The following is a 24,987-nucleotide window of genomic DNA, read 5'->3' as shown; positions in this document are numbered from 1 at the left end:
ACCTCAGCTCTCCAAAATTCTGCATCCTTAATTTCCATTTGAAAATCGTTACCTTCACTGAGTGGCTCTAGCACTGCAGGCTGCTTTCTGTCACAGTAATTAATGGGTTCCTACACTGCCATGTCTCTGCATTTACTGATCTGTAAAGTACTAACATGATAATGACAGCAGCCTTGGACAACACTACTCAGATACAAACTGGTGGGACGCAGCTGGAATCAATAGTGGAAGTTGTGCGAAATTAATTTATATTCACGGGTCAAGCTCAAATTTGCATGGGCCCTAGCACTTCCTAAAGCCAGTGTTCCTAAGGACAAGTTAAAACTAGTAACAAGAGACTCCATAAACATGACAGTCACAGTGCAAGCATACTTCAGTGGTTTTAACACAGATGCGAAACTACAGCCTTAAACCATCAACCAGAGATACTGCCGAAAGTCCTACCTTTCCCCTGTTGTAGGAATGAATAACTGGGGATAAGGGAATGCAATCTTTGTTTGAGCTCGATGTGGCTTTACGTTGCTTATATGTGCATACAGCATAACACAAGAGTGTAACAACATTCCTGCTTCTTGACCTCAACCAACCCTTCCCATTTGCTCTCTTTTACCTTGTGTATTAAGTTTGATGCAACCTGATCTGGCTGGAAAACATTAATTTTATTACTGTGAAATTATCTGTCTTCAAGATCAGTTTTTTGCAGTGGTGCAAACATGCATTGGCCTGAGTGCATGCATACTTTCAGTGCATCAGGGTAGCTAAGTAATACCTTGTGTTTCCATGGCCTTTCTCCACCAGGCTGAGCAGCTGAATTCCACTGTATTTTGTTTCATCCCTTTCCCTTTTTGTGTATGTACACAAGCATGACATCAGTCATGATGATGATTCAGGATGACATACTAAAAACATAAATAAAATTGAAATGTGTTTTTGCTTGAGCTCAGAGCCCAAGATCATTTTTATCTTCTCTGTTCCATACTCCCTAATTAATTTCTTTGCAGATGTGCAGCATTAGGCTTTACAGCCAGATGCATTCTCTGTCACAGGTTAAAAAAATCCGCTTACACTGCAGCCTGTCACTTCTCTGATGTGTCCACAACAGGCACCTGCAGAAATAGTTAGCCACTCCAAATTATATGTAACAGCATCGTTACTCTCTCCTCTGCCTAAAGAAAGTATAAAAAATGCGAAGGAGAAAAAAAAATAAAGACAACAATAAGTATTGCTACAACAGGCAGAAATTTCAGTCCGCCAATAATACCACTGCAGCAATTACAGAGACTCATCTATTACTTCAAGAAAAAAGAAAGGACTTGTAATTCATGCTAATATTTCTTTGCATACAACATGGTGACTTGCTTTGAAACATAGAGCAGTTTCTAATGGGAAAATTGATGCAGCAACACCAAGTGTCTTATGCCAGGCTATATGACAATTCAGTGACAAAATAAACCCTACTTCCCCATCCCTGAAGCCCAATTTTCCTACACCACTACTTATCTAATACCAATGCACTTCTCTTACTTAGTACCTACATAAGCAGTTTACATTTATCTTCATTGTTCAAACGTAAACTAATGCACAAAACCTGTTTTTTTATAGACTGCATAGATTTACATTCAGACTATAGGTAACGAAATTCCACTGTTTGATGCCTAACCTTTGAATTCAGCAAATTAAATATCTGCAACTTCTAGAACTAGAGTTTAATTCCACTGTTCCTCCAAGCTCTTGTCTAAATTACTTATTTATTATAAATTTGTAAAAGTCACATCATTTTGCAAGGTCATTTACTTTTACTGGAGCTCTGCTTCTCAGAAGCTAAAACTACAGTCCAATAGACAGCCATGTCATTTTATGTTCAGTGTTTGTTTTAAAAATCATTAATAATATAAAAGGCAAATTTTAGCTGGCTAAAGACTACATTTTTCGATGTGAAGCTATTCATTTGCCTGACATTAAAGGCATTTTGAAGACAGTGATTTTTGTGGGAAAATTGGGAGGGTATGACTCAAAAAAACCCACATTTCAGGTCTGTTGGGTCCTGTTAAGACTTCCTGTATGGGCTTGTTCAAGCTGCTAAAGATACGACTCCACAGGGTACAGCAGAGGTGAGGGAACCTGCAGGACTAAAGCTGTGTCGTTACATCGGGGGGGGTCTTTTTTTCCTTTTTAGGCTGTAAATAAATAAACGCCCCTTACATGTGAGTATAGTGATTTTCATCCAGACTAGATTGCAGAGGAAAGAGGAGGTAAAGATACTTACCATATGCCTGTAAAACTAAATGAAGTTCAAACAAAAGCACCTTCACTGGTTTGCACATGGTATGTTTGGACACTAACCTAATTCCGTCGATATTGAAGCTCCTATTTTAAGCTCAAAAGCCCCTCCATAAATGATGCACCTGGCACAACGCAGTTTCCCCAGCTACCTGCAGCTGAGGCTTCTTCGCCCGTCCTTCACAAGCCGCACTCGGTTGTGGCGCCAGCCCTGGGGCAGGTTTGGGGCTGTCCACCCCCAACAGAGTGACCTGGCCACCCTGCGCTGCTACTTCTCCCAGGGCACACCGCCACTGCTCTCTCCGCCGCCGCGGCGGAGGCAGCTCCCCACACGCCCCAGGCGCTTCACTGCAGGCCGCGCCGCCGGCCGCCATTTTTCCGCCGCCGGCCGTGAGGTAACACCGCCTCCCTGCTGCCGCTGCCATCAGAGCCCTCCCCCGCCGTTCCGGGGAGGCCGAGGAGCTCGGCAGGCGGGCAGCCGAACGGCTCCCCAGACAACACCAACCCCCGGCACCGCCCGCTCCCGCCTCCCGGCCGGAAGCGGCACCGCGCCTGCGCGGGAGCGCTGCTGAGGCCCGCCGTGCTGTGGGCAGGCGGCAAGAGGGCGGGCGCATGCGCGGGGCGGCGGCTGGTGCGCAGGTGAGGCGGGCGCGGGGCTGCCGCGGCGGTGGGGATAGTTGTGCCCTCCTTCGCGGGGGCTGTGGTCGTCCCCTGCTGTTGGCGGAGGGGAGGGGAGGGGCTGGGCCTGGGCCTCCTCATTGCTGGCCTCTGCGGGAGCTGTGTCCTTTCCGAAGTTCAGACCAGACCTGGAGGGTGGGAAACGGGCCCGATCCAGGCTGGGAGCGCGGCGCTTCATCCTGCGGGCGGCCGGCGTGTGCCGCAGTTGCCGTGGTTGGTGGCGGCTGGCTCTTCTGGGAGGGCTGTGGTGAGAGGAGGTCTCTCCTCAGCCCACGAGCGTATCAGGCAGGGGTGGCTGAGGCTGCCTTCCCCGAAATCCGTGAAGTCACGTTTAGAGCCTCAGAAACGCCCTCGGCGTCCCCGCTGCCGTCTGGGCCGGTCACCGGCTGGCGGGGAACGGCCTGGTGGTGGTCAGTCGGGCCTGGGGAGGGGCCGGCGAGAAAAGTGGTTGGCCCTCCTGCTGTGAGGTATTGCACCCGGGTAATCTTATTAGGGCCACTGGCAAGGGAAAAAGAAAAAAAAAAAAAGTCTGAAATACAGGAAAAGAAGTGGTGCTGGAGGCCTTGCGAGTTACAGCTGTGTCAGCGAGATGGGTGTCACTGCTCCTTGGACGCTGGTGGGGGTTCCCCTCTGTGATGGTGTGAAGTGCTGCAGGCGGGGAGGAAGGGAAGGCTGAGTGCTGATCATGAGGGTTTTCGTCAAGATAAAAGCTTTGGCTTTTATAGTTTTCCATCCTGGGATGAGTTTGTTCGTAAAACTTTTTTATTTAATGTGTTCCTGTGACTCTAGCATGACTTTTAGGGAAGGTGAAACTTCTCTTATCTTCTGCAGCCCCATCAAAATGGGGAAGCTGTAGAATTGCTGGAAACTGCTAGGGAAAATGTTTAAGGATTTGTGTCTACACAGTATGAAGAATTTTCCATCAATACATTCTGTAAAGTCCTGAGCCATGTCCCTGCGTGTCACCATGATGTAAAGGATATATTTATCAAATGTAAGTTTTCTTACACAAGTTGAATGTTGTGCAGGGTCATCATACTTGCATAGTGAGTAAAGAGTATTTAAGGTCTGACTGACTAATGTTTATAAAGCATACTACTTTGTTATGTGGAAGGCATGCATATACACTTCCTTCTTGAATGAAGTCTACAGTGAAATCTCAGGTGTAGAAGTCAGGTTTCATCTTGAAGTCTTATTTGGAAAAAAAAAGATGAAATAATAAAGAGTGCTGCTCTAATTTGGGGGTTTTGTCTATGAAAATTTTTTTTAGGTAATGTAAGCATTTCACTTATATGCGAGAGAGGAAGCAGGAATGTCAGCTCTTTGTCCACCACCGTCTCCTGCAGTTGCTAAAACAGAGATCTCTCTGAATGGCGAGTCACCTTTATTAGCTGCCACTTTTGCTTACTGGGACAATATCCTTGGCCCCCGAGTGCGGCATATCTGGGCCCCAAAGACAGAACAGGTGCTTCTCAGTGATGGTGAAATAACTTTTCTTGCTAACCACACCCTGAATGGAGAAATACTTCGGAATGCAGAAAGCGGTGCAATAGATGTGAAGTTCTTCGTCTTAGCAGAAAAAAGAGTAATCATTGTGTCGTTAATCTTTGATGGAAACTGGAATGGAGACAGAAGCACGTATGGATTATCAATTATACTTCCCCAAAGTGAACTTGGCTTCTACCTACCACTTCACAGAGTGTGCGTGGATAGGCTAACACACATTATAAGGAAAGGAAGAATATGGATGCATAAGGTAGGTTTATTGTTCATTACTAAAAACAGTTGTCCAAGTTGCCTTGAGCAAAAGCAAGAATTAAGATTCTGTGACACCTCTTATGTAGCAGTCCAGACACAAAAAATCAGAGGAGGCTGACCTGTCTACAAATATACAATTTTGAAGGTTAAAAGTTATCAATATGTCAGCAAATTCAAGGCTGGGGTTTTTAGGCATGTGATTTATCCTGCTAATATTATATAACCTGTACTAGGCTATTTAGGTGAAATAGGTATCCTGCACAGTTTTTCATCTCTCTGAATTTCATATAAATTGTTGCTTTAACTGTGTTAATTGATGTATTTTTGATGTAAATTTACTGTGTTTAAAATCATTGTTTTAACTTGTGAGGTTCAGAAAAGGGAACCGATGCATTTAATGTTGTTGTCATTGTTGTTACAGTTTTATTTCCCCAAAAAACAGTATTAATGAGTAGTTTGGTAGGTGTTAAATTGTGTAAAACTAATGGGAGAACCATGAAAATACATCTACTTTGGTCCAAATACTTCTATTTTTGACATTCAAAAAGGAAAACATGCTAAATTTTTCTGAAGAATTGCAACTCTTTTTGAGTACATTATGGATAATTCCTTATTAAGTGAAAGTTGTTGTGTATTTTTGTTTAAAATAAATAACATTCTAATAATAAAAACTAAAATCTGTTATCTTCACTGAGTACAAGTTGTCTTAGAGCAGTAAATTGCATGTCAGCTGCAATGTGTATGGAGATGCATGTTTGATAAAGTTTTTGTTCCTTTTCTGTTTTGAGACTTCTAGTCAACATACTTGAAACTTCCTTTTTGAGTGCCCTTATCTGAACTAATTAAGATTCCAGAAATAATAAGGTGATGTTAATTTTTGTAGTGTTGTTTCCTTTTTGCTACACAAACAAACTCCATTGATTTGTGCTTTATTGCTTGATGATGGCTGTCAGTATTTTCTGTCACATTGGCTCTTGACACTTCTGGGTTTTATTTTCCAGAGGAAGGATAGGACATAAAGTTCATTTTCAATATGAATCAATCTTCTCTCTTTTTGGACATTGATCTGTATCAGTATGTTGCCACAGCAGAAATAGCCTTCAAGTGGCATTGAGAATGACAAAAAATGTTTTCTACTTGTTTCTTCAGAAAAGAGTCATTTAATTCTTCATTCTTTTTCAGGTGTTCTTGAAGCAGATAGGCCAACTGGGTTAGCTGAGGCAGCGATACATTCTGAAATAGACATGTATTGTCTTTCTTTTCATTTACGGTTTTTTTTTTGAGGAAGATCAAAGATCCATGCATATATCTGCAGTTCTGCAGCCTTACCTAGAAGAGAGAAACCTGCTTTGAAAATGCATATTAAAATTTAGGCATGAGTTTTAGAATTATGATATTGAATTAAAGCAGGCTCATTTTGTAGTTTGAGTTTTGAGGCAGTTCAGCAACTATGGCTACAGCAGAACAAAAAAATGTTGAAGTCATATCTGAAGGGAACTATGTATCTGTTCTGGAATTTCTAATGGTTGTGGTTCTGTGAGTTCTGTGTAAAGCCAGACAACAGTTCTAGCTAGACTTTAGAAGAGACGAAACCTTCTGAACTCAAGGTCTAGGAGAAACATGGAACAGTGTACAGACTGGCAGAGAAAGACAAGCAACTCCAAGCAAGTTGTCTATATGGGATTAGAAACCCCCTTTATCCACTTCAGTTTTATGTTCCAGTTGTTTGTCTAATAATTTTGAACAGTTATATTTCTAAAAAGAAGTGGCTTACACCATTTGTTCAGCCTTATCTTCATGAAGACTGATTGCTTTTAAAGCAAAGGATCTTCGTTGTCAAAGATGACTTCACTGACTCTAAACTCAAGGATGGAGGTGCCCTGAAGGAATCTGCTTCATTATAGTATTGTTTTTCACAGATGCTTCTTTTGGATAGTTACATAAGTTTTATTGGTATTTTAAGGCAACTTACTGTAGCTTGTTGCCTATCCATCTGCTCAAAAAGTTTTGTAAACTTTTTCCACTTGAAGGTGATCAACTCTGAGTAGTTCAGTCACAGGAAACTGATGAGTAACCAATAAAAATGCAATAACCTGTCAGCACCTAGCAAACGATATCATTAGTTCTCGCAGCATCTTTCACTTTTTGCGTAGTATATTGATTCTTCTAGTGATTAATGCCGAATTCTCTTTGTGAATAATAACTTGATTCCATTGTAAGTTGCATTTTGAATGCAGTTTGCTACTCAGCTGCTGATGAGTCCGTTTTGAGAACTTTGTCCAGTCTCTTGTGCATTGTTTTGCGTATTTTGATATTTCATGTCTCCTGTACTTGCTTATAAAATAATATTTTGAAGACTTGTCAGTGTCTCAAGATGTGGGGAAAAAAATAGTCTTGTTTCTCCTACCCTCCCCCAACAAATAATTTTTCTCATTCTGGAGATCTCATTTTTTTTCTTGCTGCATCAGGAACCATCAGTCTGTATGTTATCCATTTGAAAATAAAAATCCATGCATGAAGTGGAATTCTGCACCATAATCTGATCACTTGGCATTTTCTTGATCTGTAATGAAGAAACTTAATGTTTTGTCATTGTCATCATACCCTCCCTTCCTGCTACTCCTGCCCAAGCATGTGAGAGGTTTGGTGGGGGGCAGAGCAGAGAGCATTGATCTGTTTAAAATGACATCGCTTCCCGCTAATGTCAGCTCTGTAAAAGAAAAAAGACTTGAACATCGAAATTTGAATCTAAGAAGCATGACTCCACAGGGAAGAAACTGTACCATTTGACTGTTGTGAACATACATATATAAACAAATACCAGAGCGTTTATATTTAACTGCTTCTCTTGCTCAGGAGAGGCAAGAACATTTCCAGAAGATTGTCTTGGAAGGCACGGAGAGAATGGAGGATCAGGTAAGGGCCATCTGGTTGATGCATATGGCACACCATCACAAAACTATTTGACTCCATCTGAGAACTGTAGAAGTTGGTGCTGCTTCCTATTTTTGGGATCCAGGAAGATACTTTGGACTGGCTCATGACCTGCCATGCACAGGAGGCAAAGTTTCTGAAGATAGGATGATGGAAGCTGTGAAAAAGTTGGAGGAAAATATATTTCATCACTTTATGGGTAAAGTGGAAATCTATGAAGAATATTACCTTTCAGAAAAGAAAAGTCATTACTTGAACTTGAAGCTCTGTAAAGGTAGTAGCTTCCATAGATTCATGCTCACCTCCTATCAAGGATGGTTTTTCACTATGTCATTACCTTTTCGGGTTACAGAGATGTATGGAGTCCATCATGCTGGAATGTGGTTGGAGACCTAATGGATAAGACTGTGAAAAGAATTTGATTTCTGAAACTGTAAAAATGAAATTGTGGCTTCGGTTTCTTCTGATAGATAATTCAGAAACATAATTTTGTATGTTAGTAACTAATACACCTAGTTTTAGTTTCCTGTCACTGTTGAAGCATCAGACTTGGATCTAAAATGCTTAACAGTAATTGCACGTAATACGCTATGATCAAATTATCTCACTCCAAATACTTCTTGCCCAGGCCAATCAAACTGATGGTGGAAATTAGCATAGGACCCTGGAAAATAGGACCCTGGACATACATTTTAGACGTGATGTTGAGAAGGAATATCAATGTTTCTAGTTTATAATTATTGATGTGCAAAACCCAAGAAGTCTATGCATCAATTTCTGCTTATACCACACTTCCAAACAGTATGAAGTTAAAGGTGTTTTGCATGTAATATTGCAAGTCTATGTTAGTAGTGTCTTCGAATAATGCACAATGTGCTTTTACTTCAAGTATTTTATTTATTGTGCAGGGCCAGAGCATCATTCCAATGCTGACAGGAGAAGTCATTCCTGTAATGGAACTCCTATCATCTATGAAATCACACAGTGTTCCAGAAGAAATAGATGTAAGTCCTTGTGTTCTTTGCATTCTGAATACAAAAGGGGCTTTGGCATTCTGGTTTGGTGCTTTCTTTGGCAGACAAAAACCCACAGTTGTCATAAATTTTTGTACACTTCAGTTATTTCACACAAAGGTCTCCCAAGTGGTGTAGGGAATGATTTAACAGAACTGGTTTAGTTCAGTAAATACAACAGTACTAGCAGTGGTTTTTATGGTCAGCACTTAGAAAAATTGACTGTGTAGGATGATACCGTTTTTAAGAGTAGAGTGGAAAGGCTGTTTGATGCAAAACAAAATGAATGGGGAGTTAAATGGTTTTAATGTTGATATGTGTTTCATCGAGGTGGTGTGTTCTCATGGAAGAAGTAAAAGTGATCTCACATCTCACATGCACTGTTTTAAGGTTATAAAAAAAAAAAAAAAACACTGGAAGGAATCTGACTTGTGACTGGTGAAGAACATTTAATACTTGAGTGACTTTCTAATTTACAGAATGCTTTGGCTGAAGTCAGAAGGTCTTTTTAAGGTTGTGCTTTTTGGGGCAGACTTGCAACTTAGGTTAAATAGTTCCCAAACAGTTCGCACCTATCAGTAAAAACAAAAATCAATTAATTGGAAAGTGTTACAGATCCTTGTCTAACCTTTGTTTATGTTTACTTGCATTTCAGATAAGTGACACGGTGCTAAATGATGATGACATTGGGGATAGTTGCCATGAAGGCTTTCTCCTCAAGTATGAATTTCAGTTTTGATTAATGCTGTAGTAAAATGTAGTAACATGTATTAGATTAGTTTTCTTTATAGGAAGGGGGGATGACATGTATCTGGGTTTTTTGAGATTTTTGTCTGTAAAATGCTGTAGAAGTTGCTGTCTTTCTAGAAGAATGGCTCTGGGCTAAAGGCTGCATCTCTATACCGTGTTGTCACAGAGTCATTTGCTTGATAATAGTGTTCCTATCAAATACAATTTTTCTTTGATCCTTATTTTTAATTTTATGAGGGTATAAGTCAAAGTCTTATATTTTTATGAAGTATGAAAAACCTGGGATGTGTTTACTGTGTAAACTATGAATAGGAGTCATTAATGGTATGGCATATAGAACGCTTATTACTAAATTGTGTATTTCTCTTTTTTCCCCCCTGTGTTTAATGTATAAGTGGAAGTAGTTGCACTTGAGAGCAACTTGGTATCTTCCTGTGGGAAAGCATATTTCATAGATTTTAATTGATACTCTGTTACTTTCAGAACATCTCTAGTGTAACTGCATTTATTTATGTTTTGCTTACTTATTTATACAGCGTCACATACCTTTTCAGTACTACAGAAATTCATGTGTTAAATTAACTAATTCTTGATACTAATATAGTATTTAGTTCCATAGAGAATTTGGGAAATAATGAAGTGAATATCATGGAATGGATTATTGTAAACAACTAGAGCCATTGATCCTAAATTGATGAGCTATTCTCATACCAGATGGAGATTTATTGGGCAGGTAGTAGACTATAGGGAGTCAGTTAACTCTTCTTGCTACTTCATCTCCTTGGAAATTTTGTCCTGAAAAGAAAAGAATAACTTGGCCATTTGTGTGAAGCGTCCAAATGTCTGCTTTTTAGCTTATCTGCAAAGCTGATCAGCTCATCGAGGTTCAGATTTCAAGTCTTAAATATAGTGTTGTATGGATTTATACATGACACAGAATAACAGAATGACCTTCTAGTCCAACCCCCCTGCCAAAGCAGGTTCACCTAGAGCAGGTTGGACAGGAACGCATCCAGGCGGATTTTGAACATCTCCAGAGGAGACTCTGCAACCTCTCTGGGCAGCCTGTGCCAGTGCTCTGCCAACCTCAAAGTAAAGTTTTTCCTCGTGTTGAGATGGAATTTCCTGTGTTCCAGTTTGTGCCTGTTGCCACTTGTCCTGTCGCTGGGCACCACTGAAAAAAGTCTGCCCCAACCTCTTGACAGCTGCCACCCTTTAGATATTTCTAAGCATTTATGAGATCCCCTCTCAGTCTTCTCCAGGCTAAACAGACCCAGGTCTCTCAGCCTTTCCTTATAAGAGAGGTGCTCCATTCCCTTGATCATCTTCATAGCCCCTCCACTGGGCTCTATCCTCTAGTTCCTTGTCTTTCTTGAACTGGGGAGCCCTGAACTGGACACAGTACTCCAGATTTGGCCTCCCCAGGGCAGAGTAGAGGGGCAGGATAACCTCGTGGATGTCATTGAATAAAAATTGGATTAAACTAAATAAGATACCGTATCAACAATACCAACCTCTAAAATAAGCAGTCATGCTTTCATAGTAACTTCTAAATTAAACTGAACATCTATTTCTGCCCAAAAGGAAGACTTTGTAAGTATTCAGATGGCCTTAAATTTAGCTCTTAGAATATAGTGGATAAGATAAATAGTAGCAGGTCCACTATAAAGTCCACCTGTAGGATTTCAGAGTCTGAGTGTGGCTATTATAGTCCTTATCAATTAGAGGTGTTTATTAGAAATGGTTAATCACATATGATGCATCCTTCAGTAAGGTAGCATAAATGTACTTTTGTACATTCACAGATATTGGAGAAAATTTTGTAATAGTATCTAGACTTTTTGAAACTGTGGGCCAGGTGTTGGTTTGAGAAAGTGCATGGGGAAAGGGAGGATGAGGATAAGAAACCTCAAAAGAAGTTTCTTAAGGACAAGTTAAGAGTTGTCAAGGTTAGTCCAGGTATATTTACTACAGCCTCCAAACTTACGATAAACTATATCAGATCTGAGCTGCTGGCAACTTACAAGACAAGGATCACTCAACTTGCAGCATGCCTGTGTGTCTTCTGAGGGACTGAAGCTTGTGACGTGCTCTTGCCCATGTAGTTACCCACAGTAGTACAGTTTACCCACCATGTCTCCCAAAACCGCCTTCTAATCCACAGTTTCAGAAAATGAGGGCAACCCAATCATGGAATAGACCTGCTTTCAAATACTTCATTATGAATATGCCCTGTCTTACTTTAGATGAGTTATTTTATACAGATTCTGTAATACAGTTAGATAGTAGCAGTAGACAGTTTTTGTTTGAACTGGTGTTTGGAGGTTCTGAGTGACGGTGTTTTTATTCATCAAAATTGAAAGGTAGATACTGTCAAACTTTTGGATTTCAGCAGTAACCTACACAACTGTATGAGGTCTTACAGGTATGGGCTTATATTTATTCTAGGAACACTTCATTCTTGTGAAGATGATAATTGGTTCATTTGAAAAGTCTGATTAAATGTATTTACCTATGTTTGTTTTTATTTGCAGTGCAATTAGTTCACATCTGCAGACCTGTGGTTGTTCTGTAGTTGTAGGAAGCAGCGCAGAAAAAGTTAATAAGGTAATGCACTTTCAAATAAACCAAACTTAAATGCTAATTGTTAGGAGTGTTAGTGTGTTGTTTGGAACAAGGTTTATCTGTAAATATACTTGAGGTTGAAGAAGGAAGGAATACTGTTGTCTGGTTATCTTACTTCAGCTGGTTGGTCTAGCAGTTGATAATTCTGCCTGAAAATTGCCTTAGCAGTTGTATTCTGGCAACTATAAGAAAACCAATGTATCTAATTTAATTGATACTGTATATAAACAAGTAGTAAATGAGTCTGAGCTTTTAAAATTAGGTTTCTTAGCTAAAATGTACAAATTGAAGAGGTCTGAACTGGCTTCCCCAGTTCAGCTATGTCAATGAATATTGTCTGTGTCCTCATCTGCATAATTACTCTTATGCTGGGGAATAAATGTACTTCTGCATCGAGAACTGCTTGTGTTTCATGGAACCTCAAAGCTGTTGAGTCTGTGGTCACACATGTTGAAACATGCAAGCTTTCTAGAACTTTAAGCCATTCCAGCGATTCCAGCATTTTTTTCTTCATAGCTGTATTTTGTGTTGACTATATCTTCAGTCTCTTTAAAACTTAATTGTTAAATAATGTAGAGTTTAACAGGTAGAACTTAAATTAGGTTTGACTCAGCTTTCCAGAAGAACCAGAAAGAGACAAAGTACAGATATAAATCCCCCAAACTGAGTTCTGTAACAGCAAAACACCCAGTTTGTCATCCTTGCTGGAGCACATCAGTAGGGATGATATTTAGGAGCTTTCAGGCCTAGAAACAATAAGCAGCATTAGCTGTATCTCTTAACGGGGAAGAGTATATATATCATTATGGTCTTTTGGGGAGGAAAAAAGGCCACTCTTGGAAGCTGTCATTTCAAAACATGAAAATAATTACATTTTTGTGGTAGACATGTTTTTTCCCAGTTAATATTTTTAACTCTCTTGCAAGCTTGTTATGAAGCACTTAATTTGAACCAATATGAAACTATCACCTGCACTGCTTTTACTCTAATATTTTGGTGTAAATGGAGAGTTTCTTGATGCTTATTTTACGCTTACCCAGTACACGAAAGAAAAATCAAATGAGGATGTTATCCGTATTCAGAGTTCTTGAAGTACTTTTTTTGTGTACAGCTTTTTGATTATACCAAAATGCTCATTTCAGATAAATTGAAAGCAATTCCTGGAACAGATACACTTCTGTATACTGTCCATTGAACTATTTCTTAAAGCATATTTCTTTCTAGCCTAGTGCAATGTATCAGCATTTCCCTTTGACTTGCATTTAATTAGGGAGTTACTCCATCCCTTCTAATAAAAACACTGAAGTTAATTTTCAGTTAGGGTATTCAGAGACAAATCATGAAGAAAATGTTGTTTTCTCCATGAAAAAATGTAATTCACTGAATCAATTGCCTCTCTACATTCATGGCTGAGTCCTTTAATAAACCCCTTTGATTCAGAATATCCCTGCAAATGGGAATGAAAACAAGGGTTTCATAAAAGTGTGCTGTCCTAGAGCCTTCAGGTACTAGGCACCACTGCACTTAATCAGTATACCAGTACTGCTGTGAGGGTAAGGTCTGCATAGTTATGTAGCATAGTAAATTTTCAATTTACTCTGGGGCCTCTGGGCCATGCAATAACAACAGTCCCATGTCCTGAGATCATGACAAAGGTCTTACAGTGGTACATGTGGAGAAGCAGTATATTCAGATAACTTCATTTTCTGGTAGGAAATGTTTTTGTATATTGGGCTTTTCTGTCTGGTCATGTTCTTAATTGTGATGTACTAATTATTGGCTTATTTTGTAAGACTGAAACCTTCCTTTGAGGAAAAACTCATTTTAATTCTCAAAGTTGATGCCCCTTTTTATGTATCTATGTATATAGCTGTTAAGAACAGAGAAGAGTGCCTGCTGAATATATTATATATTAATTGTAGACTATACATTTTATATATTATGTATTTTATAGTATGTAGGGCTCCTTGCTGCAGTGAAATGTGATAGTCATCTTTTTAAGAAATTCATGGCACCTTTAGCAACCCTGTGTTTTGAAATAAGCAATTCATGATGCTTTATAAAAATTGGGGCAGGGCTGGGGTGAAATGCATTGTTTTGTGTGTATTGGCAGTGATGGTAAAGTACCTCTGGTCAAATGAACAGTAAATGTTGATACTCAAATTAAAAAAAAATCACGAGCAACAGAGAAAAGAAAATTCTCAGTTCTTAGCTGCAATCAGCTAACCACAGTTAATATGTATTGTTTCAGCGATATAAGATTTGCACATGATTGAGTTAGCATAGTAGAGGAAATCTTAAAGGCTTAAGTGGTTATTAAAAGCTTAAAGTTTATAGTTTATAAAGTAATGAATGAAAAGGCTTTAAAGTCTAAATGGTTATAAGTATGTAAAGTCATGTATGGATAAGCTAGACACTGTAGGAAAAAAGCAGTCTAGAAGAATGTGAGTCTCAAGGTACATCCAGGGTAAATTTCATAATTTCTACACAGGTTCTTATCAGCAGTATGCTCCTTGTGTCACGGTGCAACTGTTCTGAAGTAATTGCTTTCTTTGTGTCACACTTTAGCTTTCCTTAAAGTAAAAAACCACCTATTGCATCTTCCTGAGGTGGCGGAAAACGTTAGTCAGAAACTAGGTTGTCATTGGTTTAGGTACTTCATAAACACATTGTGCAAGGACTGAGCCTTCTCAAACACCTTACAGTCACAGATAGGACACAGAATCACAGAATCTCCTAGATTGGAAAAGACCTGTAAGATCATCTAGTCCCATCATTAACCTAACACTGACAAGCCCACCACTAAACCATGTCCCTAAGCACTATATCTACATGACCCTTAAATACCTCCAGGGATGGGGATGCCACCACTGCCCTGAGTAACGCATTCCAATGCCTGATGACCCTTTCAGTAAAGAAATTCTTCCTAATATCCAATCTAAACTTCCCCTGGCGCAACTTGAAGCCATTTCCTCTTGTTCTATCACTTGTTACTTGACAGAACAAGTCAACTCCCACCTTTCTGCAACCTCCTTTCAGATAGTTGTAGAGATCTATAAGGTCTCCCCTGAGCCTCCTTTCCTTCAGGCTAAACAACCCCAGTTCCCTCAGCTGCTCCTCAAAAGACATGTGCTTCAGACCCCTCCCCAGTTTAATTGCTCTTCTTTGGACACACTCCAGCACCTCAATGTCCTTCTTGTGGTGAGGGACCCCAAACTGAACGCAGTACTCAAGATGCGGCCTCACCAGTGCCAAGTACAGGGTCCTACTGGCTATGCCAGTCCTGATACAGGCCAGGATGCTGTTGGCCTTCTCAGCTACCTGGGCACACTCTGGCTCATGTTCAGCTGGCTATCAGTCAACACCCCCAGGTCCCTCTCTGCTGAGCAGCTTTTGAGCCACTCCTCCCCAAGCCTGTAGCGTTGACAGGGGTTGTTGTGGCCAAAGTGTAAGACCTGGCATTTGGCCTTATTGAAACTCATACAGTTTGCCTTGGCCCATCAATCTAGTCTGTCTGAATCCCTCTGCAGAGCCTCCCTACCCTCAGGCAGATCAACACTTCCACCCAGCTTGGTGTCATCTGCAAACTTACTGAGGGTGCACTCGATCCCTTCATCCAGGTCATTGATAAAGATGTTAAACACAACTGGCCCCACTACTGAGCCCTGGGGGACACCACTCGTGACTAGCCACCAACTGGAATTAACTCCGTTCACCACCACTCTGTGGGCCCAGCCTTCCAGCCAGTTTTTTACCCAGCAAAGTGTATGCCTATCCAAGCCGTGAGCAGCCAGTTTCTCCAGGAGAATGCTGTGGGAAACAGTGTCAAAGGCTTTATTAAAGTCCAGATAGACAACATCCACAGCTTTTCCCTCATCCACTAAGCAGGTGGCCACATTGTAGAAGGAGATCAGGTTAGTTAAGCCTTTCATAAACCCACGTTGACTGGGCCGGATTGTCCGGTTGTCCTGTGCATACTGCGTGATGGTACTCAGGATGATTTGCTCCATCAGCATCCCCGGCACCAAAGTCAAACTGACAGGCCTGTAGTTTCCCTGATCCTCTTTCCAGCCCTTCTTGTAGATGGCTGTTACACTGGCTAGTTTCCAATCTGCTGGGACCTCCCCAGTCAACCAGGACCATTGGAAAATGATGGAAAGTTGCTTGGTGAGCACCTCTGCCAGCTCTCTCAGAACTCTTTGGTGGATTACATCCAGTCCCATAGACTTGTGTATGTCTATGTGCTGCAGCAGGTCACTGACCATTTCTTCATGAATTGCAGGGGGATCATCCTGCTCCCGGTCTCTGTCTTCTAGCTCAGGGGGTTGGATCTTCAGAGTGCAGCTGGTCCTATTACTAAAGACTGAGGCAAAGAAGACATTAAGCACCTCAGCCTTTTCCTCACCCGCAGTCACCATGTTTCGTCCTGCATCTGATAGAGCATGGATGCTCTCCCGGGCCCTTCTTTTGCTGCTAATGTACCTGTAGAAAGATTTCTTGTTGTCCTTCACAGCAGAAGCCAAATTAACTTCTAGCTGGGCTTTGGACTTTCTAATTTTCTTCCTGCATAGCCTCACGGCAACTCTGAAGTTATCGTGGGTGGCCTGCCCTTTCTTCCAGAGGCCATAGACTCTCCTTTTTTCCCTGAGCTGCAGCCAAAGCTCTCTGTTCAACCAAGCCAGTTGTCTTTGCCACCAGCATGACTTACAGCACTTGGGGACGGCCTGCTCCTGCACCTTTAAGACTTCCTTCTTAAAGAGTGTCCAGCCTTCCTGGACTCCTATGCCCTTCAGGACTGCCTTCCAAGGGACTCTGTCAATCAGGCTCCTAAACAAGTCAAAGTCTGTCCTTTGGAAGTCCAAGGTGGCAGTTCTGCTGCCCCTCCTCCTTACTTCTCTAAGAATGGAGAAATTAATCATTTTGTGATTGCTGTGCCCTAGTGATCTCCCACTGTCACATCACCCACCATTCCTTCTCTGTTCACAAAGAGCAGGTCCAGCAGGGCACCTTCCCTGGTAGGTTCACTCACCAGCTGAGTAAAGAAGTTGTCCTTGACACACTCTAGGAACCTCTGGGACTGTTCCCTCTCTGCTGTGTTGTATTTCCAGCAGACATCTGGGAAGTTGAAGTCCCCCATAAGAACAAGGGCAAGCGATTGCGAGACTTCTCGCAGCTGCTTGTAGAAAGTTTCATCTGTCCTGATTGGGTGGTCTATAACAGATCCCCAACATAACATCAGCCTTGTTGTCCTTCCCCCTGATTCTGGGCCATAGACACTCAAGCGTATCATTGCTGTGATTGAGTTCTAAACATTCATAACAGTCCCTAACATACAGGGCCACCCCACCACCTCTCCTTCCTTGTCTATCCCTTCTGAAGAGCTTGTAGCCATTGATAGGAGCGCTCCAGTCGCACGAGGCGTCCCACCACGTTTCTGTGATGGCTATTATATCATAGTTTTCCTGGTGCACCGTGGCTTCTAGCTCCTCCCGTTTGTTGCCCATGCTACATGCATTAGCGTAGATGCACTTCAGTTGGGCTAATGTTCCCAACACTTCTTTGTGGGTGGAAGGCCTAGTTCCTACCTGACTGCTCTCAGGTTTTTCCATGGCTTCTAACCCATCAATAACCCCTCTGTCTTTACTGCCCCGTGTATCTCCAACCCCTGCCTCCACTGAGACAGAATAACAGGGGTCCTCCCTAGCTCGCCATCCTGCAAACCCTGGCATGTTCCCTCTGGACTTGTTTCTAGCAGGCCCAGTTACATCCTGCTCCCCCTTCCAATCTAGTTAAAGCTCTTTGAATGAGCCTTGCTAATTCTTGCCCCGGAATCCTCTTCCCCTTGTGAGACAGGTGTACCCCATCTGTTGCCAGTAGGCCCGGTGCCATATAGACATTGCTGTGACCAAAAAAAACCAAAACTCCACCAATGGCACCAGCCTATGAGCCATGTGTTAATCAGTTCTGTCTTCCTGTTTGTTTCTCTCCTTACCCCTGAAGGGTGCACCAGAACCTTCAACCTCCCACTGCCCTGACGTCCTTTTTAATTGCCTTTAGACTTCTGTCCACAACCTCATCACTTCCAAGTTGCATAACTAGCAGTGGGTAATAGCGCACCGTACCAGACCAGGGAGTTTCCTGGTGATGTCCCTGACACGGGCCCCAGGGAGGCAGCAGACATCCCTGTGGGATGGATCTGGTTGGCATATGGGGCCCTCTGTTCCCTTTAGAAGGGAATCACCCACAACAATTACCCTCCTTTTCTTTTTAACAGTAGAAGTCCTAATGCATGGGGCTGGCAGGCTCGCCCTTGGCAACCCCCTGCATGGGCCTTCCTCTGTGTCCTCATTCATCTGCCCCTCAAGTTCCAGAGCCCCGTACCTGTTGTGTAAGGGCAACAGGGAAGGTGAGGGAAGCTGGGGAGGGTTTTGCCTGCCTCCCCAAGCAGGGACCCATTTCCATTCCTCCCTATCTCTTAGATCCCCTCCTTCTGCCTGATGGCAAGAAGGGAGGGGATCCTCTGCCACTTGTAGAGCCTCAGTCTGCTCCCTTTGCCTCAGGGTGCGGCTCCACCAATCTATCTCTCTCTTAACGCTCCCTGATAGTCCTTAACCTTTCCACCTCCTCTTTCAGTTCTGCCACTATGCTGAGCAGATTCACCTGCTCACAGTGCACACCAGTGTTGTCTTTGCTGCCCTCCAGTACAACAGATGGGCTCAGGCACTCCCTGCAGCCAGGGACCTGCACGGCCACATGTTTGGGTCGCAACACTCCTTCTAGCAACAGCTTTTGGCAGAGTGGTAACCACGGTTGGGTCCTCTTTTGAGAGGGCAACAACTACTGGAGGGGGACCAGTTACTACCAATTGATGTTACCTGTTGAGCTGGCAATGCTCTCAGCACCGTGCCCGCACACCCTTCTACGCAACAGACACCTGTTTGCTGCTCTGGCTCTGTGGGCTTTCTTCTGAGGGCTCCCAGGTGACCCCCTGGGTGACGCACACTCGTTGATTGCTTGTGAGCTCTTCTGCGGCTCATTTAGACACCACAGGTTAAGACTGAAAGATTAGCAGAATGGAATACATGTTTGTGTTTGGAGATGATTACTTGCAGCTGTTGCAGCACAGGAGTTTGAAAACAGATAATGAAGTACCTTTGTTGCTTTTAATGGAGAGTTTGAGGAAATTACTGAGGAAATAAGCATGGATACTTATTTAGGAAATTGACTGTGCCTGATGGGAGACAATAGCTGCTGTTTCAATATGGAATTAATAAAATAAGAAGCTTAAAAGGCTGGGAAAGTAATCACAGTAACTCATGTTGATGTAATAGGAAGAGGTAGCAGAAGGCAAAAGTGATTTGCTCTACATAGTTGGCTAAAAAAACAAACTTTGCCAAAAGTTGTATTTTTTTCTTCATTTGACAAGAAGTTGGAGTAATACGGCTTACAGTTTAATAATTTAAGCATGTCACTATTTTGTGACCTTGGTAAAGTTTTGGCTTTTCTAATAAGCATGATGAACTTCTTTGTTCATCATTTGAAATGCCTAATACATTCTGGGCAGAAATTGCATTTTAAGATCAGTTCATTCCTTACATTTTCATGTTTTTTAAAACTATCCTTTTTAATGCAGATTGTGAGAACATTGTGTCTGTTTCTTACGCCATCAGAGCGGAAGTGTTCCAGACTCTGTAGAAATGAGTCTTCTTTCAAATACGAGTCGGGGCTTTTTGTTCAAGGCTTACTCAAAGTAAGTATGCTTAGGAAAGTTCTATTCTTCTGTACTTTAACATTCTTCAATGTATGTGTATGTGTGTGCATGCGATACGCACTGGCATACGCACATTCACGTTCAAAGAAACATGTCATCTTCCCTTGCTGCCTTTCTGGTGCTAGCTACAAGCTTTACTTGTAACTATTTGCATGTTAAAATTCCAAGCTAGTCTTTTCTCTGTCACGTCTATTTCTTGAGTATTGTCCAGAATTGTTCCTATATGTTGACGTACAATAATAATACTTTTTTGCCTGCTTGGGGCTAGAATCCCAAAAGGCATTAAGTTTTTGTGTTGTACCAAAAAAGAATAGTCCATCAGTCCTACAGTTTCCAAGTATTTTAGAAGGGCTGTAGCAATGGGTGAAGATGAATAGAAAAATAATGCTTCTTGCTCTAGCGAGCAGTCTAAACTTACCCGAGAAATATAATACTGTAATGTTAATGGGGTCAAAAAACAGCTGATGCAATACTGTAATACACAAGTTACCTCAGTACCACTTTTCACTGTTACATTAAGGGAATCATCCAGTATGAAGGACTTCACTGGGCTACAACTATCAGTTCTCTCAAACAAAACACATCTAAACAAATGGGATTTAAAATATAGGCATGATGCTTTAATATTGTTTTGTTCCAATATAGCTTTTTTTTTTTTTAAAAGTAACTAGAAGAATAATTTTTTTTTCCCTAAAACAGGATGCAACAGGAAGCTTTGTGTTGCCCTTCCGTCAAGTAATGTATGCCCCATATCCTACTACACATATAGATGTAGATGTCAATACAGTGAAGCAGATGCCCCCCTGTCATGAACACATCTATAACCAACGACGATATATGAGATCTGAGCTGACAGCATTTTGGAGAGCTAATTCAGATGAAGAAATGTCTCAGGATCATATTATCCACACAGATGAGAGTTTCACACCTGATTTGTATGTACTCTCTCACATCTCTCAAAGTTACTTGATTTGGGACAAGAGACTAAAGTAGCTCAAAGTGTACTTTCTAATAAAGTACATGAGGGTTTTTTTGCTTTTAAGAAGCTCCTTCAGCATTGGTAGTTGCATTCACTTTGGAGGAATTTACCAGTTCTATCAGTAGTTTTGTTGCATTAAATATTACTGAAATTCATTTTCAGGGATACTTAGGACCATGTTATGTTAATTTTGTTGCCTCTTTTAAATAGGAGTATAACAAAGCTAAGTGTGTTTGTGATGGCCCAGTGGCTTCCTGGGTTTAATTAATTTCATCTGAAAGTTTTGTGTTAAAATTCTGTATTAGCTTTAAACATAACGGGATTATAATTTACTAAGATTTTAAACTCATTTTTAGTTTCTGCCAGATTGTAAACAGTAATGGTATTGCTGTGTACAACTGCTGGACAGTTATTGTCCCTTCATGCCATTATCTCACGTGTTTCTTTGCATTCTTTTCTATAGAAATGTCTTTCAAGATATCCTGCATCGAGATACATTAGTAAAAGCCTTCCTGGATCAGGTAATCATTGCTTTTTCAGAAAGAACAAGAACTAAAGTTCAGTATTCTTAGCCCTAGTAAGAGATAACATGAATAGGTAATTTGTTGGCTTGGTAGGTCTGTTTCATATTAGTGCTATGATTCTTCTCTGCATAACTAGAGAGAAAAATGTTTGTGTAATTTTTAGTATTAGTATAATACTCCTTCATATGTGTGAAAAACAATGTACAATTTCTATTGCTGTGCAACAGTGTCTACAGTTACAGTATTGAGAAAGCTACCTGAATGAGCTTAATTTCAGATCATTTTAAAAAGGAAAATAATACTTTGTCCAAACAGAGTTGTAAAATAGCTTAATTTATTGCATCTGAGCAGCTAGAAGACTAAGGAAGAATGTTAAGCGTATCTACACAACTGTTGTTAATGTGCCTGCTTTGCTATAATTAAGGAAATGTTACATGTGTGTGCAATGTCTCTTTATATTCTTAAAACGATTCTTGAATTTCCATGTCTACCTAATTTTTTGCTATAATTTTCAACAGATCTTCCATTTGAAGCCTGGCTTGTCTCTAAGGAGTACTTTCCTTGCACAATTTCTGCTAGTCCTTCACAGAAAAGCCTTAACTTTAATAAAATACATAGAGGATGACACGTAAGTAAACAGGTGATAGAAAGCAGGCTTTGAGAAATTTCCTCTGTTCTTTTTTACAACAACCTTTTTTATCTTCTTTCAGGCAAAAAGGAAAAAAACCTTTTAAGTCTCTTCGTAGCTTAAAGATAGATCTTGACTTAACAGCAGAGGGCGATCTTAACATAATAATGGCTTTGGCTGAGAAGATTAAACCAGGTCTACATTCCTTTATCTTTGGGAGGCCGTTCTACACTAGCGTACAAGAACGTGATATGCTTATGACGTTTTAAAGTTCTCCACTGCTGACGTGTAATATTGCAGTTTTGCATGGCACAAAAAGAAATCTGTCAGCGTCACCACCACACTTCTGACAATCCTTGACTTGATTGAGGATGGATCATTGGGAGCACAGTAACACTACAGTCTGTCTGAAGCCAAAGGGAGTCTTGTTAAGAGAGAATATCAACTTATCTAGACAAGCATGATTTTAATAAATCCATCTCTTCCGTATGCTTTTTTTAACAGTAAAAGTAAATGTTACCAGAGGTTCCTTTGCCATATGGGCTTAGTAGATAAATTTGAACATGTTTTAGTGTACGATAAAGGGAAGAATTTTAATTTTCTTTCCCTAGAGACTTCCTTCAGGTGTGTGTCAGTTTTCTCCTGTTCTGCTGTGTCAGTATTTTTAGTATTTCCACAGAAAACAATACATACGTCCTCTCTAATCGTGGAGGTTGGGGAATAGGAGCCTTCCAGGAGTTTCAAAGAGTTCTTAAAAGTGTTTGTTATTATGTATGTGGTACAAATCTGAAATAAGTCTTCCCTCATCTGCATTTTTAACACTACTGGCTCCTTCATTTAGAACATTTAAAGGTGTTTGGGATTTTTAATATACTACAAAGGACTATTGTGGTGTGTAAACTGTTAACTATTAGCAGCTTAAATAGCAGCACTCTTCATGTGGGAACTGGGTCATTATTTAAGGAGCTTTGTGCATGTAAGTGCCAACCAGGATACTCTGTCATATTGGGCCATCCCACAGTGAAGTGTTCAGTGATCCAGCATAATTGAGCTCTTTCAAAACACAAACCAGAAAATTTGTGTCATTCAGCAGCAGTTGTCTGTCTTCCTGTCTAAACTGCTGCTGTTTTTTTCCATTGTCAGTTAGAATAAGGTTAAGATTAAAGTATTAGACCTTCCCAAAGAACAGAAGGGGATAGCCAAACTGAAAGATAAAACCATAATTTATTTTTTTTACATTGCCATTAATATATTTAGTAATCCTTAATTCAGAGAAGAGCACAACTGAACTAATGTGATTAACATTTTACTAAGTGAATTCTAGTCAATAATCTTGCCAGTCGTCTTAGTTCATTTTAGCACATCTCCAACTTGGCTTTGCTTGAAAATAAAAACATGCTTTCTGTTTGTATGCCTCAACCTTTCTTTCTCAGCAGCATGTAGAGCGGCGTGGTGTCAGGTTAATACATACCCATTTTTTTGAGTTTTGACACATGGTTGGTGTGCAGTAAATCTGTACTGCATGTTGTTGTCTTTTTCTCTTTGTGGACAGACACAGGAATATATTTGTATCATGTTTCAGCATAACCTCATAACTCAATATTCATTTTCGAAGAGCGGCACTTGTGATTGGAGAAGCCACGATTGCTTAATTGCTTAAATTGTTTGTAACAGTCCTTAGCAAACACGTTTCTGTTTTCAAGATAGCTTTTTGGTGTCTTTCATGCAGCGAGACATAAAAGTTAAAGGTTAGATTCACAACTTTTCCTGAAATGTCCAATATTCAGATTTTAAAAGGAATAATGTCCTCTCTTTAAATGTCCACATTTCACATACATTTCCTGAAAGACAAAGATGCACAGTTAAGTATTTAGAGCTTCAGAAGGATGTGGGAATGAGCCCCAGCTGTGTACGATTTTTGTCAATTAACATCATCAGCATTACCTGGTTGAATAAGTAATTACATTTTTTTGAACCATTTTTTTTGCTGCACATCTATGTAGGACTCTTGCAATAAGCTCAGTGCTTCATCAAAAGAACTTGTCAGAATTATGCTGGTGTAAGTTACTTGTGCTGAGATTCTGTGTGTCTTCCTAACATGATCATTTCCTTCTGCATTTTTAATCAATTGACCCATTAGAAAAGAGTCTGATTGTACTAAGTTTTTACTCTTGTGTCTAAGATTGTAATGAACACTGTAATGAACACTGCTGAAACTTCTATTGTAGAAGTTGTGTCGAAGTCTAAAGAGCTTTAAATGTGCTGCTGAAATTAGTAACTTCAGCTTGATAGGCATTGGAAACTTAACATTAACACTACTAAGAGTAAAGCTCTGTTTACTGAAGATGCTGTCACTTTTTGAAATTACTAAAAGCTGTAAACTTTCTCAGTTGCTACTTTTTTTGCACAACTGTCACAAGTGCACTGTCACAAGTGCAGAATGTATAGTGAAGTAAATTATTAAATGCATCTGCATGTTGTGTTGTAAATCTTGCTCAGGAAACAAAGTATTCTAATAAAATTCATGCACAATTTTTCACTATAATTGCTGCTGATTTTTTTTCATAGAATTTCCGTTCTGTATCTCATAGAATCATTATCTTTTATCCTTTGAAATAAAGAAGAAACCTTTTTCCTACTTGTTAAATTAAAAGCTATGCTAAGATGGTGAATCATAGACTGTCATTGATAGAACATCATATGTTACTTCCTCTGTTTCTGTTAAGGACTTACTTATTTCAAGCTGAAACCAGTGTGATGTGCTGTGGCTCTGATGTGCTCAAATAAGAATTTAGCCTCTACTTTTAAAATTTTTTAATCCCATATGTGAGAATTTAGAAATGTTTTAAGGAGTTTGCTTATATCTAGCAGTCAGTGAATACCGTTCTTCAGGATTTTAGTTCCTTACAGTTAAGAGAATAGAGAAAGTTTATTTCTTCCAGGTGGATTTGAAAGGAGAGCAGTGTTTTAGAGCATTTTTAGTAGCACATTTTCCCTGATCTTAATTCCTGGTTTTTGCATACCTATAGAGGTAGCATGGAAAGACA

The 24,987-nt window shown here is 40.5% G+C and overlaps 1 protein-coding gene across 1 annotated transcript; it reads left to right on the top strand.

Annotated features, from left to right (window-relative positions):
• Positions 1 to 4,239: 4,239 nt before the first annotated feature.
• Positions 4,240 to 24,510, top strand: C9orf72 (C9orf72-SMCR8 complex subunit). The gene is made up of 10 exons (XM_082497741.1): positions 4,240 to 4,714; positions 7,573 to 7,632; positions 8,559 to 8,654; positions 9,319 to 9,383; positions 11,948 to 12,020; positions 19,672 to 19,788; positions 20,509 to 20,744; positions 21,252 to 21,309; positions 21,831 to 21,940; positions 22,023 to 24,510. Exons 1-10 carry the CDS (start codon positions 4,271 to 4,273, stop codon positions 22,207 to 22,209), a joined length of 1,446 nt encoding a protein of 481 aa, XP_082353867.1. The 5' UTR covers positions 4,240 to 4,270; the 3' UTR covers positions 22,210 to 24,510.
• Positions 24,511 to 24,987: the final 477 nt, after the last annotated feature.

Source organism: Vanellus vanellus (assembly GCF_965231255.1).
Source record: "Vanellus vanellus genome assembly, chromosome: Z".
NCBI classification, from domain to species: Eukaryota; Metazoa; Chordata; class Aves; order Charadriiformes; family Charadriidae; genus Vanellus; species Vanellus vanellus.
This window is presented reverse-complemented; position numbering and strand designations above follow the sequence as displayed.